At 37.6% G+C, this 14168-nt stretch overlaps 1 protein-coding gene across 1 annotated transcript in view; it reads right to left on the reverse strand.

Annotated features, from left to right (window-relative positions):
- Positions 1 to 14168, reverse strand: part of rxfp2a (relaxin family peptide receptor 2a) — a 40860-nt gene that overhangs the window by 9882 nt on the left and 16810 nt on the right. The window contains 8 exon segments of the mRNA XM_054626180.1: positions 691 to 762; positions 1082 to 1153; positions 1331 to 1405; positions 4446 to 4517; positions 6197 to 6268; positions 7175 to 7246; positions 9119 to 9190; positions 13997 to 14102. Coding sequence (XP_054482155.1) covers positions 691 to 762; positions 1082 to 1153; positions 1331 to 1405; positions 4446 to 4517; positions 6197 to 6268; positions 7175 to 7246; positions 9119 to 9190; positions 13997 to 14102 — 613 coding nt within the window.

Consider the following 14168-nt stretch of genomic DNA (forward strand, 5'->3'; position numbering starts at 1 on the left):
GCAAATTGAGAAACTTATATTCATTGTTTACGCATTCATTTCCAAACATTGATTGTGGAAAGTACTGACCAAGGTACCAACCCATGTTTACAGGCAATTAACAAGAGCCTTTTTTTTTAAATAACTACTGTAGCTGAGGATTAAATTAATAAATGCCCAACAATTGAAATAATTTCAGTATTTCTTTCCAAAATTTTGATTTGCAAGGATTATTCAAAACATCTAGAAAATAAGTATCAGCAGAACAAAACTACATGGTTTCCTACACTGCTTTCATTGACTTTCCATCCATTACCTTAATTATAAGAAATCACCAATACCCAGGTTTTATAGACCTTTATGGGGATTCTTGTATGATTGCTGATCCATTACTTATCTACTATTTAGATTCATTTAAAAGGTATTTTGACTTGTCTTTTCCGTCTAAACCATGTATTGGGTTTGCGTTTTATGCAATTCTGTGATGTTATATTTCTCCTCTTATGGTTAATTAATCTTTATTGCCACAGGCTCAGAATCTTAACTTTTTTTTCATTATTGGGTCTTGTGAAAGAAAAGTGTACTGCTGGCAAATTTATTTAATTTGGGAAATAAAAAAATCCTTCAGCCTTAAGAAACCGCATCTGATACAAACTGAATTAATTATGTGAGCAGAATGATAGAGATAAAAACAAATTGGCTGGTACTCACAGTTCAGCCAGTTTCCATAGAGACTGGAACGTGTTTTCGGGAATACTTCTGATCCTGTTGTCCATGAGTAATCTGAAGACAGAGCTGCTGTCAGAAATTATGTGCAAAGGTTTTTTTTCAATTTCATTTGTTGCAGTATCTGAACATTGGGTTCCCAACTATCACAATGCACAAAATCGCTGAATAAATGTCTAGTATGGCGTGGATTTTTTATTGTAGCTTCACTCAGGAAACATATTCATATGTGTCAGTCAACAGAGGGGAATGCACCTAATTTGGAGTTTATATTTTGGGAAACTTCGAAAGCTTCTTAAATTGAATGGAAACATGTGTCTGACTCTACACTCTTAAAAGGGATTGTGTTTCAATCATTTTGAAGTGGGATACTCACAGAACTTCAAGCTTGCTGCAGGACTTCAAAAAAGAGTGGTTGAGCATTTGAATCTGGTTTCCCTCAAGATCCCTATTAGCAGAAATAAAACGTGTAACGTAACCCTCCTGTCATCGCTGTCTACCAACTGTGTTTACGTACGCACACAAGCGCAAACACACACACAGCTAATTGTCTGGTCAATTATTTAGAGCACAGATATTCGCTAAATCCCCCCCACACACAAGCACACGGTCACAGCAGACTCACAGCCAGTCCAAGGCAGGCATGTGCTGGCAGAAGCTCGGGTGTGGAAGCTGCTGCAGTGAGGTGCCCACCATGGATCTGACGATGAGAAGGAAAACATGTTATTGCAAATAAGAGATTCAACTCACACACTGCAGGAGTTTCCAGTGCCACAAAAACATCTGTGTGGCTGACCTCACTGAATGAACATCTTGCACTAATGTCTACTCCTTGTAACTTTAAACGCTAATGCTGCAAATATAAATAAATAAATAAATCACTGATATTGAACCACTGTCACAGCCTGAGCCAAGACCTGCTCATCAAACGATTTACAAGAACTTCCCGGTTTCCCGTTTCCTGGTAAGGTGCTACAACTCTTTTCTTGCAGATTCATGAAGGGTCAGTGAATCACTCTCACTCTGGACCCTCCCAAGGGGGAACGTTACCTTGTCACTACCAGGAGCTATTGACCACAATACACTGAGGCCACTGCTTTGAGACTTAAAGTCTGTTTCAGTTATTTATCCATCTAGTTTTTTTATTTAATTCTTTTGTGTTTGAAACCATTCTGTCAAGCAGAAAAGGCATAACCTGTTGTTTTTAATTGTGCTCTATAAATATATTTGACATGACTTTATTTACTGGTCACGAGGACATTTTGGTCTCTCTGTCCCTTCAGATTCTCTTGTCAGTTCTACTCACCCAAAAAACCCTCCCACACAAAAACCTGCAGAGCGAAACGACCCAGAAGTGTTGAACAATGACAAGAGCTTGTTGAATTCTCTAACTGCTCAAGAAAAATGTTTTCATTTTTTCCTTTCTTATCTCCTTCAGCATTGGACTATCATTTATGAAAGCAAAGAAGATAATGACGTTCAACAATCCATTTGCGACAGCACTACAGCACTACAGCAGAAATACCATTCACTGTCGCATAATTAGGTAGCCTTGTGCAAGTGCAGTCGGATTGTCTTGCACTGTTGTTATAAATATGTTGTTATATATATATACTGGTCCTTGACCTCATGACCTTGTCCAAGGAGATGTAGGAAAAGTGGTTAGGAAAATACATGGGATGAATTTATTTGACTAATCGAAGGCAGACCTCATGCCTTTTTCTGTTTAAAACCAGCCTTTTTCACACACTCATTGCCAGTTCATTTAAATTGCTGTGTGCTTCTTGTCTGTCAATTTATTTTAAAGTTGGCAGCCCCTCAGCAAACCATTTCATTCAAAAAGTAAAAACTGACCAAATGTCGACTGTTATTTTTTGCAAAGCCCACATCTGCTCTTAGTTTTGTTTTTGTTGGTCATAAATTGAACTCTAAATCTTTGTTTAAGTTCTCTGGAGCATGCTAACAATTACACTGTAATGGGCCATCTTATCCCAGGTAATGTAAGAGTATCTGCAAGTATACTGAAATTAACAAAACTGTTTGCCTGGAAGGTAGGAAATCAGTCTTAAAGCCTTTGCTTTGAAAAATAGCAAGCATTAAACACAAGTATATGATATGTAGTTCATGGAGTAAAACATCAAACCCCTCTCATACAGTCTTTAAGCTAACTGGAGTTAAATACACAGTAAAAGTCAGTTTTCAGATTTAAAGCAGCCATTGATATTTCTGGTGGCAACACTTCAGACACATTTTGTAACAGATGAAACAGAGAATAGGGACAAGGGACTCCACAGATAAATGGAGAAACCAAAAGAGGGACATATATGTTCACCTCTGACTAAGAGCAACTCCCAAAAGGTACAAATGCTGTTTGAAGAGGCAGACGGAGTGCATTTCTAAAAGGTTTATCCTTTGAGTGTAAACATTACACAGGACATTTATTGAAATGGATACCAGTTAAACCTTGGATAGAAAAGAAAAAAAAGAGTGCCATTGAGTCAAGTGGAAAGATGAACTGTGAGTTTGACAGGTGTGAAGCAGAGGGCAGCATCGAGGGATTCTTTCAGTGAACAAAGACTGTGGGAACAATATTGTATTCTCGCCATTCTAAAAAGAACAATACCGATGGTTGATCCAAGCCAAGTCAGTGAAGCAGACTGGATGGAGAGATGGGAATCTGTGACAGTGACGAGAGATGAGAGAACAAAAGGTAAAGGCAGAGACAGAAAAGAGACTGTGAGGATGGCTCTCTGTCCTAGATGCCTGCAGACTTTCTTGCCAGTCCTGATCACCTGACATAACCTCCCACATACACATCTGGGCTGCGGTTAGTTTTTGCGCAGGAAGGTACCTCACAGTGTGAAATTACCCTGAAGTATCGTGTCATGTTAGGAGCTGTTTGAATTCTCTAAATGCCAAGGACAGATGATCCATTGCTTCCTTTCTTATCTCCTTTAACACTGGACCATCCTTCATAAGTGTAAAGGAGATATTGTGTCCATAAATTCATTTTTATTGCCATGTGGTTCTTGTCTGTGTTTCCTATTGTCTGTAACCTGCTGAATATTATTACCACCGGCCTGTTTGAACCTCTGCCTAATTGGATGTCATTGCCTGCTCCTCATTCGATTTGTTTGCCTGTTGTGATTGCTTTCCTGGTGTTGTTCCATGCCTGTCGCACAGTAAGCCTTGACCTGATAAATCCTTGGAATTTAACAGTCAGTCTGCATTTGGATCTTATCACCATTATCCTTCACAAACCAGCAGTGAAAACTTCTGAAATTAACTAAATTAAATTGCCAAGAGTGATTAATACTTTGACACTGATTGTAAGACTCCACTGACTCCCTTAATTCTTTACCGCCGTCAAAATAAAAAGACACGACTGAGCATGAAATTAGGTGTGTATTCATAGATTACGACTAAGCAGACATTTGATCAAATGAAAGCTCTTGATTCTCCTCTGGTGGAAAATGAGACCCGCCGGATCGCCGACATTAATGTCTTTAATAGGCATGCATCTTTAATTTCCCATATTGAGTTCTTTCAGTTTAGCAATTATTCTCAAAGAGTAGGCGTTTGTTTTATATACTGTACATACAAAGATGTACTGTTCATGCAGAAATGATATCCCATGCATTTCTCATTTCTCATACTCAGTAAATGTTGGAATCACTTTGAGAGTAGAAATCAGTCAACACTAAAAGAGAAGATTTTAAAGAGAACACCATGCAACTCACAGGTACTTGAGAGACAGGAGCCCGATGAAAGCATCCTGGGACAAGATGCTTAGCGGGTTATGATCCAACATCCTGAAACAAAGAAAGATTGTTATTTATTGTTATCAAAAGAATAATTCAACATTTTGGGAAATACGCTTAATTGCCTTCTTACAAAGAATCAGACAAGATGATCAATACCACACTCATTTCTGTACGCTAAATATGCATACAGAAGGGTTTTACCTCAGAGCAAAAAGACAGGAAACAGACAGGAAAAGACTAGCCTGGTTCTGTCAGAAGGTTAAAGAAATCTTCCTACCAGCACCTCTAAGTTTGCCTAATGAAGCACATTGTATCCGATTAGTGTAATACAGGCTCTAGCTTAACATTTAGCATATAGACATGAGAGTGGCATAAACATAACCCCCCGGCAAGACTTGAACTTCTCAAAATGTCAAACTACTTTAAGTATTACAGTAATGTCTGACAATGACAAAACACCACACATGCTCTATCCCGACATGCTCACTGGAGACCTACACTGCATCATAACTATGTGTTTTCTTCTGTAGCCGGGCGCTAAGTGTCTCCGCTTAGTGGACCTCACAGAAATCTTTCAATACCAAGACCTGATGCAATGAATTCAGAAGACTTATAGTCTGCTACTGGCCTATAACAAATGATGCAGTTTGAACCATGAACCAGTTAGAAGATAATCCACTTCCATAAAAGTTCTGAGCATTTCTATTCCCTCTCAACATGTTGATGGCGATCAGGCAGCTCCTAGCTAACAATCCTATCAGTGCAAACAGTGCAAACTATGACAAACGTGCTGACAGAGCTAACAGTGTTTTACATTATCAGCTGTAACCCCCATATGAGAGCAGTGCAGAAAAGCGGCCATGACCTAGCCAGTGGGACACGCTCACATGCACTAAAAGCGTGCACGATGGCCTGGCTATGTCAACAAAGCAAGAAGACACTCAGATAACTACAAACAGAGGGAGAGGGACTTCATTCTATACTCAGGTAGACATTACTGAACTATATATCTTTAAAAAAGCAAATAGTTGTTTGATGCTTTATTAATGTTCAGTATGTTAAATACAGCTCCTTTCAACTCTAAACATCATAAGAATAACAAGAATTCTTTGTTGTTTCATGGTGACTCAAATTTGTTTTCACAGGGAAAATAAGACACACAGCTGTACAAAATGTGGTATAAATAAAAACAAGTCTCCAAAAAGCTCTCCGTGCTGCAACCCAGAGGATTTCAAGCACAAAAGGGAATTTGTTTTCAGGACCCTAAACCACTAATAAAAATCTAAAAAGACATTCCAGATGCCTAGGGGGATACCCATGCATGGGTAAATCCAGACTTTTATAAAACCAGGCAACACAAAACAGAGCATGACTACCCCATACAGACACATGATGACTGACAACTAAAGTGTTTGAATTGATTGTATATTACACAGTGTCCCTCCATCCACATTAATATACATTACATTACATTACAGTCATTTAGCAGATGCTTTTATCCAAAGCGACTTACAATAAGTGTATTCAACATAGGTATTCAAGAGAACTATACGATATAAAACCACAGCTTAGTACACAACGAAATAACTTTCTCATGGTTAGGTGAATGTGTGTGTGTGTGTGTGTGTGTGTGTGTGTGTGTGTGTGTGTGTGTGTGTGTGTGTGTGTGTGTGTGTGTGTGTGTGTGTGTGTGTGTGTGTGTGTGTGTGTGTGTGTGTTTAACTCACAGCCACTCTAATTGCTGGAGATCCCTAAACACACCAGGACTAAGGGAAGATATCAAGTTCTCACTGAGAAACCTGAGAGACAGAGTGAGAAGCAGAGAAGGAAAGGTTGATCTTCAAATGTACTTTCTCTGACTCTCAAATGTAATATAACATTTCAAGCAATAATTGCTTTTGAAAAAAAGTTTCTCAAATGTGAGGATTTGCTGCTAGTCGTTGTCAAACATCTTACAAACTGAATATCTTTGGGTTTTGATCAGATAAAACAAGTTGTGATGACCATTCTTTTGACATTTCAAAGACTAAATGACTATAAAAACTTAAAAAATAACCAGGAGATAAATTGATAATGAATAACATATTGCCAACCCTAGTACACAGTTACAGATTACAACATAAAACCTGTATATACTTACTCAAGAAACCTGGTTTTGCATTTGTAGTTATAGACAGCAGAAGTAGATTTGAGTTCATTTAAACTTTACTTGAAAGGCCTGGCTTCCTCCTGACATTGACCTTATGGCTTTCCTTTGCTGTGTTTGCTATCTCACATTTGCACAGTGTAATAGAAGTCAGTCTGGAGGCAAATAACTAACAAAGCAAATGCCATCAGTATAAACAGGGAACAGTGGAAGATTGTCACCCCATGAATTTAAAGTGTTTGAAAGAGTTTAAATGTTAACTATTCTAGCCAGAGTTCAGAGTTTCATACATTTTTCACTTTTTAGTTGTTCTGTGAAGCTCCTTGAATTGCAACCTTTATTTTTAAAAAAGCTTATTGAGTTGATAAATACAACAAACAAAACAAATAAATGTATTATTTCCTGCCCTTTTCTTCTTCATTTGACACCTGATATAAGAGTTGTACTCATTAAAGATACATACAAAGGTAGGTAAAAATGTGAACGGGAAGGCAAATAAAATCTACTTAGATATTTTAGAAGAGATTACTGTCATTATTGAAGTGAGCAGGATACTTACAACCTCTTTAAACTGTGCAGGCCGCTAAAGGCATGTTTGGATATGAACTGGAGGCTGTTGTTTTGCAGAAAACTGGGAACAGAGAGAGAGAAAAACATCAGAAACTCTACGGCTCATGCATGTTAACACCATCCACACGCACAAATGTATTGACTGGACTAGAATATAAAAGTAATTAGCTAGAGTAAAATCACTATCATCTGCTGCACTATCATCCATTTCCCTTTGGACACTTCTGTAAGAATTACAGGATAATACTCTCATCGACACAGAGGACGGTCAACTGCAGGGAGCAATTTTTTGCTCAGATGCTAATTATGACCCTTACAAACACAGTAATAACGAGCCAGCAATAACTGACCTTCGATCTGTCATTAAAGTTTAGAAATGTGTATCTGTCTGTGAACTTTTAAGACAGTGAATATGTTTGTGAGGATGTGTGTTTCCTACCAATTAGATTCTGAAATTGAGACCAACTTGATGAAAACTATCATTATATGTCAATGCACATTGCAAGACAGAAGGACAAACCCCTCAGATCTAGAGATACAGGACACGAGAGAGTGATGTGTGCTTGCATTGTGCTAACCATTTCTCCACTTTTGGTCAAAAAACAACTGAAACAAAAAGGAAGCTTCAATGCTTACGGTTTACCATTTCAGCCTCATTACTAAACAAATAAGTGACTTAATTTCTTGTTAACCTATGTTGTGCATCGCTCTAACTTGTTATGGATCTTGATGAACAACAATGCCAGTTTGCGAGTGTAGTACAATGTATGGGAAATCAAATCTAATCGTATTTAGCTAGACAGTTATAGAAATGTCCAATGTCTTTTGTCCATTCTTGCACCTTTTTAGTATTCATCAGCAATAAAAGACGCCATTCCAAATTCCTAACAAGGCTTTAGTTCTTCAGAAACACTTACTTCCTCACCAACGTCTTAAACTGATACAGCATATTGTTAAACACTCTGTATCAGTCACTTATGATATGTGTTTGAAGTCACAGTCTTTGTAACTTCAAAGTTGTGTGGGTGAAGTTAAAATGTATGACTTAAATTAAGCAGCAACTTGATTGGCATCTGAATCCATATACAGGATAATATCACATTTGAAAGCAGGATGATACGACAGGATGAATAAAAAAAAAATTCCGATGTGTTTCTGTTGGTTCGATTTCTGAGGCTTTGGCTTTCTATTTCTGGTAATTAATTATTATGCTAAATGTCTTTATGTTATTGTTGGCGAGGGTCTAGTTTTGCAGTTCGCTTGAGCTAACTTAAGCATTTGTCATGATGATTTATGAGGCCTGTCTTCATGTGTTTTCAAGAGTAACATGATACAACTCACAAAGGTATAAATGGCACCAGAGATGAACCAGAGGTAATAATACTGTCTGTGGCTCTCAGACAGTTGTCAACACAATCACAATGTGCATTTATGAAACATAATCTTAAGTGATTTATTTGAGTAACCAGTAAATAAAACTTGGAGACGCCAGAGAGTCATAACAGTCCCTCTGGTTGCCTCATTATCAGTTAACAAGATTTACATTATTTACTAAGACTTTGTCTCACATAATATTATCAATGCAATATAACATACTTGATTCAATTTAATGACACCAGCTAAAAAAAGTTTGAAAGAAAACTACTGAATAATTAATAAAGAATTAGGGTTAGGGTTATATATTTAAGCCTGGCTTTCTTTTTCAGTATTTGCTAAATAGGGCTGCCCTTTGCTCAATCAATCATTCATTCATGTTTCCTTTCTCTTGTAAGACTGATGTTTTCCTTACACCTACCATAAAATCTCATCTAACACATTCTGAGGACGTAGCCACATTTACAGTGTTTCCACACTAAATGCAGAAACAAAAATAATGAGTTAACCAACCAAAAGAACCTAGTGTGAGGATGTGGAAAGCAGGGAAATTACTCACAGTCTCTCGAGGGAAGAGTATTCTGAAAAAACTAAATCAGACAACACTCGGATCTCATTGCTCCTCAGCGACCTGTAACGACACAACACCAGTTTCAGACAAACAGAGTGAAGATACACTTAAATAGAGACAAGCAGGAAGAGAGAGGACGAAGCGTCTGAAGCATTATGAGCTATGTAGCAGTAACATAAAAACCTAACTGCTCCCATTTTATTCACAAATTGCTTTTAAAGAGCTGGTGTCACATTCCCACAGAATAGAATAACCATTTGCTAGAGTAAAGACTTGAAAAGGTTCACTTTTATGTATCTGAAAAGGTTAGCACAGGGAGAGGGACATAAAATGGGAGAGCATAAATTGATAAACTATCCACCCACACGTCCGTCCACACACACACACACACACACACACACACACACACACACACACACACACACACACACACACACACACACACACACACACACACACACACACACACACACACACACACACACACGACTGGCGCCTGATATCTCAAGAGAAGCAAAGGTCTTCAGAATTGTTTCTTTAATTACAATTCAAATGAACAGTTTTTTGAATCCCCAGTAAGACTGAACTTGTTTGTGTCGCCTTTCATTTGCACAATACAAAGTAGGGCAACAAAGCTGAGGAAACTAAATCAATGCCTTTGGAATGGCTCATAAATAAAAATAAATATTACTGTATCTTTAAATATAAGTTATGTGGCTTGATGATCAAAAGTGATGTTCCTGCTGAGAAGGTAATGAAATGTTTTATTCTGACATATAGCTCGGTGGTGAACCAGACTTTGTTTTAAACACATTCAAACCTTCGGGTTAAGCAGGAAAGATGCGAAAGGCAGAGACGATACAATAAGCTGGAAATGGGGAGACAACATTCTTAATAGGACTACAGATATATTTAGAACGGTTTAAAACTTTTTAAAGGTCAAGATCATCATCTCTCCATTGACTGTATTCACAGGTAGTGAAATCATCTTATATCAGCTGCCTCTGTGTCTACATTTTAAAGTTCAGATTTAGATTTTTTGATTACTTTTACACTTGTGTTTTACAAATCAGAATGCCACGGCTTGGACTTAAGACCTATAAAATCCACTGTTTTAAGGGAAGTAAGATATAATGGCAGCGTTCACTGTGCAAAGGGTAATTTTCTTAACTGCTAACTCAAGAAGGATCAAGTTCAATAAGGGACAGAAAACCGATCCCTACTGACAACCAAGTATCAAAGAAGATTTAATGAAGAGAGATAAAATCCCACGCAGAGAGCTGCCGGGTTGTGATGCGTTTTCTCAAAACAGGAAATTCAAACAGACTCTGTTGCTGAAGGCCAGACTAAGTTCAGCCAAATGACGCAAGAGCCATTATCCACAGCCATAAAAAGGTTATATATTATAAAAGCAGAGAGGAACCTTTTTGGAGCCCATGGAAGTCGGTTGTCTATGTGTTTTCTTCTGATCAAGAGATAATATTAAAGTTGAAAAAGGTTGGAACTTTTTAATTACTAATGCAGCTTTTTTTTTTTATGTATTATAGATATCAAAATCTAAACCCCACAAGTTTAAGCAGGTTTTGTGAAGATGAAATGAAAATAATATGTTGACATCAATTAACTGCTGTAAATCAACAATGAGAACTTCATATATTCAGCGCTGTCATCCTCATCCACTTATACTAAAACAGCGATTTTATATTGCACTGTTGGGGAATTGTGAATCTAATAGAATTGTTGAAATCGATGCAGCACGGGCTGAGATATCCTGACTTTTAAAATTGATCCTCCCCAAACTCAAGCATGACGTCTCGCTGGCTTTCAGAGTAGACAAATCCCTCTCTAGAGACACAAGATGCCTAAACTGATGTTGATGTGGAAAATCTGTATAGTGATGGTAAAACTATACAAAGTGCTTCATGTCCGCATCCACTGAGAACAAAAGACAGTTAGACTCAATTAAATTTCTCACCAACTAAGAAAGAGCCAAATAACAGAAAAAAGGGTATCCACAGGAATTAGATTTAGCATCAAACAAATAAATGTTACTCAAACAGAAGTAATTTGCATACAGCATGTGAGAAAGTAACTGTAATTAAGAGTGTAAACTACAACACTTACATCTGATGTATGTATACAGTATATCTGATCTAATCTTGCTGGGCAGTGCGTAAAACTATGTGTGTGCAATCATTGCAAAGGACCTTTTGTGTTTCGATGTCAGACAATCAGGTGGTGGTTCCTACGATCCCAAATTGTGCTCTGGGCATGTGGTGGGCTTGGTCACAGTTCAGTTTAAAATCAAAATCGAAATTGGCCAGACAGTGCCTTAAAAGTTAAACCTTAGAATTGATTCTGTGCTTACTGGAGCTTGAAAACTGATTCTGGTCAAGAGAAGAACATTTTAATTATTTTTTATCAGAATATAAAAACTGCCCATATAAAAGCAAAGAAAAACATGAAAAATGACCTGTTTCTTACACCCAACAATCCCAGAAAAAATAAAACTGAGGAAGAGGTTCGCATAATTAAGCCTTGAGATTCATATTAATGAGAACATGCAAATGTGAACAATGGCAATATCCAAATGCCAATTAGAAAAAAAAGTGATATATCATACAAAGGTCAGGAGTGTGATGATAATTAAAATGCATGACATCTGGAAGAAAGAACAAAACTAAATGCCCCTAAAAATCCTAATATTAGCTTGTGATTGTTTAAGTCGCCATCAGTTACATCTTTGTTGTGGTCGACTCTAGAAGACCAAACAAAGTCTGGAGAATTTGTTAGTGAGCTCTGGCGGTACAGGCTGATTAATAGCACAGAGAGAACAGGAGGCTGACTGAGATGCGGTTTAATAATAAAAGAATAAAGAGTTATAAGCCTATGCGGTGCTTTCAGATTAGGCAAACTTCGGGAGAGACTTCCGAGCTTTTGTCCAAAGTGTACCGGAGGACACAAAGGCAACTAACTTTATTAGGACAGATGTGACACCATAAACAGTAGTCCTCTAATGAAGATGGAAGTTTCAGAGGATATACAGAAATAAAGGGCTTTAGGTCATTTTAAGGACGATGACTCCACCTCAGACGTCTATATTTAATCAGGAGAACCAGGCTGGCTTCATTAAATGAGGCATAATCATCAGGTTCTAGCTCTCAATTTGAGGAAATTAATGAACCTATAATTAACTTAACTGTTCAAAACCAACACTGTTTTAGAGAGCTGACATTTAGAAGCCCAATTATAGGTAATTTAAAAGTATTTCTATTGGTTCTGAGGCAACAGAGCAATCAATAGAGTGAGGCTTCTTAGTGAGAGACCAAATTGAAAAGGATATTAATCAGGGATGCTATTCTAGTCAGTGTCTGATCAATGATTATTTAAATTTAAAAGTGGCGCCACTTCTTTTTATTCAGGGAGCTCTCTTTACTCAGAGGAAAAGAGAAACGCCAGAGGCTGCTGCTGGAAAACTATACTCACTAAATAAAAGAGATAAATGAGTCGATGAATTAATTAAACAACAATAGGGAATTAGTGGTGTAACAAAATATATAAATAAATAGATTACTGCTGGACTAAACCAAATAAGCCTGTAAATATTCATAAAACTGGCAACCAAAATAAGCTAATTAGCATTTTTTTGATGAAAGGAGAGAAGAAGTTTAAATTAATAGTTTGACATCGCAGTAGCATAACATAACAACTGGAAGCTGAGGGGAAAAAATTTAGCCTGCGGTCTCTTTTTCACAGCAGACAGACATTTTGGCTCGTCATAGCGTGAGAAGCACTGGTGTAACTGATAGCAAAGAGGAAAACTGCCTTCTATTTAGGAGAGCTAAAGATTGAGGAGAGGCATGCTGGCTCACTGGTTTTCAAACCACATACTTCTTCTGTCATAACTTTGCACATTGAACTTTGACCCTCTTGCTCATACATCTGCTGCACAGAGAATTGTGGGTCAGAACAGCAAAAAGGCATGCTGGCTTACACACTACAAAATGCAACCGGATGTAGGAGAACATCCTGGTATTTCTGGTATACCGCATTTGACATATTATGTATTGGGACATACTAAATATTTTTCTGGCATATACTACATAGTATGGTAGTATGGATATTGAAATGCAGAAAATGTCTGCCATGGAAAAAGTCTTTAAGCACTTTGGATCTTGTTTAATCAGAACCCAAAATCAGGTCAACATTGACCAGCAGAGTGTCTGATTTTATTTACTGACTCCACTGGGGGAAAAAAAGTAAGTATACTTATTTCAGCAGATAAACACAGACAAGACCAGGGATGTAAAGAGCAAAGATGGTGACAAAACAGTTTTTTCTGTGTTTCTTGTGGGATCTTGTGATATCGAAAGAAGCCAGCTGCCGTGTTAGTGAAGCCAAGGCAGGGAATCAAAAGAGCGATCAAAAATAAGGAGGATGGTTGAAAATGCTAAATGCTCTGAATTCAAATATAGCGGGGATGAAAGTCCAACAAAGGGCAGCGAAAATCATTTCAAGGACAGCCATGGTAATTGGTTTGTGCTTTTTTTTCCTTCTGTTCAGCAAGACCCTTTATACTTAAATCATTGATTAACTTCATATAATTAACCACTTACAGTTATCATCGTTGATTTTGAACTTGATCTGTGTTTATTTTGATTTATCTGCCAACAGGATTCAATATTCTGTCCATCAATGCCTCTACATCTACCAGAACAGAAAGAACATCCTCTAACCTATAATAGCTTCTTTAAGAAACGAGGACCGTGAAGACTTCTCACTTTGAACTCAAACTGGTAGTCACAAAGATAGAAGCACACACAAACACACAAGCACACACAGTAATTACAATCAGGGGACACTTACAGAAAGGTAACATTTGGAGAGAGAAGTGGAACATCCTGCAGGTTGACCTCCACACACTCCACATCTGTCTCTATGCAGTCACAACTCTCAGGGTACTCCTGCAAGACTACACAGCATTCATGAATTCTCACTTTAGAGGCTTATAACAGAATACAAATAATTGATAGAAGTA

The sequence above is a fragment of the Anoplopoma fimbria genome, chromosome 24 (assembly GCF_027596085.1).
Source record: "Anoplopoma fimbria isolate UVic2021 breed Golden Eagle Sablefish chromosome 24, Afim_UVic_2022, whole genome shotgun sequence".
In the NCBI taxonomy this organism is placed as follows: domain Eukaryota; kingdom Metazoa; phylum Chordata; class Actinopteri; order Perciformes; family Anoplopomatidae; genus Anoplopoma; species Anoplopoma fimbria.